Below are 2,683 nucleotides of genomic sequence, written 5' to 3' on the forward strand. Positions count from 1 at the left end.
TTTCCTTCTTACTCATATTCTAATTTTAATATGAAAAGAAAAAGAAGGAAGCTCACAACAAATAAGACCCACTAAGATTGATAGTTAAGAAAAACATGTGGCATGTCTTTCATGATATTCATAACCCATCACCATTTACTAGGTTAACCATGTGTATTGATAAGAGCATTATATATTTGAACATATGACTTAACATATAGTAAAAAACTTTCTGAGTAACTTAAAATGATACTAGAGACGCAAATAAAAGTTGTTATGTACAAACATGAACTTTTTAAAATGAATGATGATAACAATGACAACAATATCCGTACCTCTATTTTGCATCTTGAAAAATAAAATTCATGAGTCTGATCGGTTCGATTATATCTAGCACACAACCTGATCATCTTGTTATATATATCGATCCAAAAATAGTAATTCTTTTGATATTTCATCCACTAAAAAATCTTAACGATATGTTCAATAGAAAAAAATTCAAATTGCATTTTGCCACCAATTGCAACAAAAATCGATATTACTATAATGTGAAAGAGGAGCAATGAAGTACCTTAGTAAGAATAGAAAAACTCTTTCTAGCGGAATGCACATCTCAGGACGGCTTCTACATCCTCCCAAAGGTTGAGCTCCATTATTCTTTTCACCACCTCAGGCACCATCATATCCATCTGGAACCGGTCTCCCAGAATGCGTAAAGACTACCGTCTTGGAATCTCAGCTATGCTGAGTCCACTCATCCGAGTCGATACGTCGCGCTGACCCTTGTCATAGTCAACCAGCACTGAATTTTTCTCATCGAATGCGGCGACGTTTTGGTGGATTTTTGCAGATGTTTGGCTAAGTTGCAGGAAGCATAAGGGATTTGAGGAGCTGCAGTAACCATTTCGTTAGTTGATGAAGGAAGGAGAGAGAGTAACGGCCACGTTATCTGGTCTATATCAAGTGGCTGTGTTATCACGCCCTCTTAGAGAAAATAAAAGAACAAAAAAATACTCTCTCTCGTCCACTTCCTCTACCTCTCTCCTTATTTTCTTCTTCTTCTTCTCTACCACCCACCCTCTGTTCTACAAGAAAACTCCACTAACTTCCTCTCTCTGTTTCTTCAACTACACCCACTATGGATTTCCGCGCCGCCGGCATGGCGAACTTAATGTCATTGCTCTCCTTGCGCAGGTTCCACCCGAATGATCATCAGCTAATAAGCCATTTCTTGAGCCCCAAAGCCATGGGCCTGTCGTTGCCTTACAACAGAATCCAGACGGCCGCCATTGACAAATGGACGAATCCTGAAGAACTCGCTGGTGAGACTTCCTTTTTTTTTCCTCTTAGATTTCTGTGTTTAAAGATTTCGTTACAAAAGAATGCTCGCTCTCTTTGTTGCGGCAGATAAAGTGCCTCTGGGGAGAGATTTAGAGAGGTATTTTTTTGCAAGAACAGGGATTTTAGTTGCAGATGATCATCGAGATGATGCAGTTGGTGGAAGGGGATACTGGAAACCACCGAGTGAAAATGCGGAGGAAATTGTTTTTAATGACGACAAGATTGGTGAAAAAAGGGAACTAATCTACTTTGCAGCCGATGGATCGGAAACCCAGTGGGTCATGTATGAGTATAGGGCGTTCTTGACTGATGAACCTCTTTCTCCTTCCGCTGAACCGGACAACGTACGTGAGTATAAACAAAGAGAACTGGTTATCTTAAAAACGATAAAGAAATTAGAATTTATCATTTTGAGGTTAATCACAATGATGATGGGTATGAAACTACTGTTCTTGGATATTGACAATCAGGTTGAGAAATGGGTGGTGTATAAGCTGATAAACAAAGGGGACGTTGATGTCTATGATACAGAGGAGGCAGCGGCGGGAGGAAGGCAACGAAACTCAAACATAGCTCCCGAGAGGGTTCTGGATGAATATGATGATGTTCTTCGCACAGCAGCAGCAGAAGCAGCCGCCGCCACAGCTCTTTTCTTTTCTAATAAGCTAGATAGTAAGGAAGAGGATAAGCCGCCGGCGTCATTGACGGACCCATTGGAAGATCTCCCAGACACTAAGCGAAGAAAGGGAAACACATCTGGTGTGGTCGTCGCAGATAATTCTGATTGTGATGATGAGAATAAAAAGAATTAAGAAGCGTTTCATATTGAGTTCTGTTTTCTTTTTTCTGTTTTTTCAGTCTGAATCTGCCAATGGAGATACTCGGTTTTGTTGGTCAAGTAGAATGAATCTGCAAGTGCTGTTTCTTCATTAATGGTGGAAGGAGGTCATTTAGAACAGTTTGTTTTCTCTGCAACTAATCCAACTGCAGCAAAGTTTCCCGTAAGAACTGCAGTGGAAATAGTAATACCAATGCAGTGTGATTTTTAGGAAATTAATGGCCTTAAAGAAACAAGGAAGCATAAGATTTTTGGATGTTCAATTTGAGTTTTGGATGGTACATCCCGGGTAAACACTCACAATAGGATAATGGATTAAAAAAGTTGATGAATATATAGTTTTTATATTAAATTAATCAACTAAGTGAATACTTGCTTACTTAAAAATTCTCTATCAATCCATTTATGCCAGTTTAGGGTATAGGTATTATTTTGTTGATGGTCATTAGAATCGTTCTTAGTAGGATAATTGATTTCTTTAGTGTCTAGTACTCAAACATTAGGTCACTGTATTTTTTTTTTTGT

General features: G+C 38.7%; 1 protein-coding gene across 2 annotated transcripts; it reads left to right on the forward strand.

Annotated features, from left to right (window-relative positions):
• The first annotated feature begins 634 nt into the window (after window positions 1–634).
• On the forward strand, window positions 635–2,430 carry LOC110820435 (NAC transcription factor 25-like). 2 transcript variants are annotated; one of them, XM_088209473.1, is made up of 3 exons: window positions 635–1,301; window positions 1,438–1,664; window positions 1,791–2,430. In XM_088209473.1, the coding sequence occupies exons 1-3, from the start codon at window positions 1,118–1,120 to the stop codon at window positions 2,130–2,132; spliced, it is 753 nt and encodes a 250-aa protein (XP_088065599.1). In that variant the 5' UTR covers window positions 635–1,117; the 3' UTR covers window positions 2,133–2,430. The 2 variants fall into 2 exon arrangements, with proteins under 2 accessions (XP_088065599.1, XP_021905628.1); XM_022049936.2 differs by having other exon boundaries at window positions 641–1,301; window positions 1,387–1,664; window positions 1,791–2,420.
• Window positions 2,431–2,683: the final 253 nt, after the last annotated feature.

This window comes from Carica papaya, chromosome 8, assembly GCF_054855325.1.
Source record: "Carica papaya isolate Zhongbai chromosome 8, ASM5485532v1, whole genome shotgun sequence".
In the NCBI taxonomy this organism is placed as follows: Eukaryota; Viridiplantae; Streptophyta; class Magnoliopsida; order Brassicales; family Caricaceae; genus Carica; species Carica papaya.

Bases quoted from the DNA above. Each gene is read 5' to 3' on its own strand.
- LOC110820435 (XM_022049936.2), top strand. From the start codon at position 1,118: ATGGATTTCCGCGCCGCCGGCATGGCGAACTTAATGTCATTGCTCTCC. The intron at 1,302-1,386 runs GTGAGACTTCCT...TTGTTGCGGCAG, and splicing joins GAATCCTGAAGAACTCGCTG to ATAAAGTGCCTCTGGGGAGA. The intron at 1,665-1,790 runs GTACGTGAGTAT...ATTGACAATCAG, and splicing joins CTTCCGCTGAACCGGACAAC to GTTGAGAAATGGGTGGTGTA.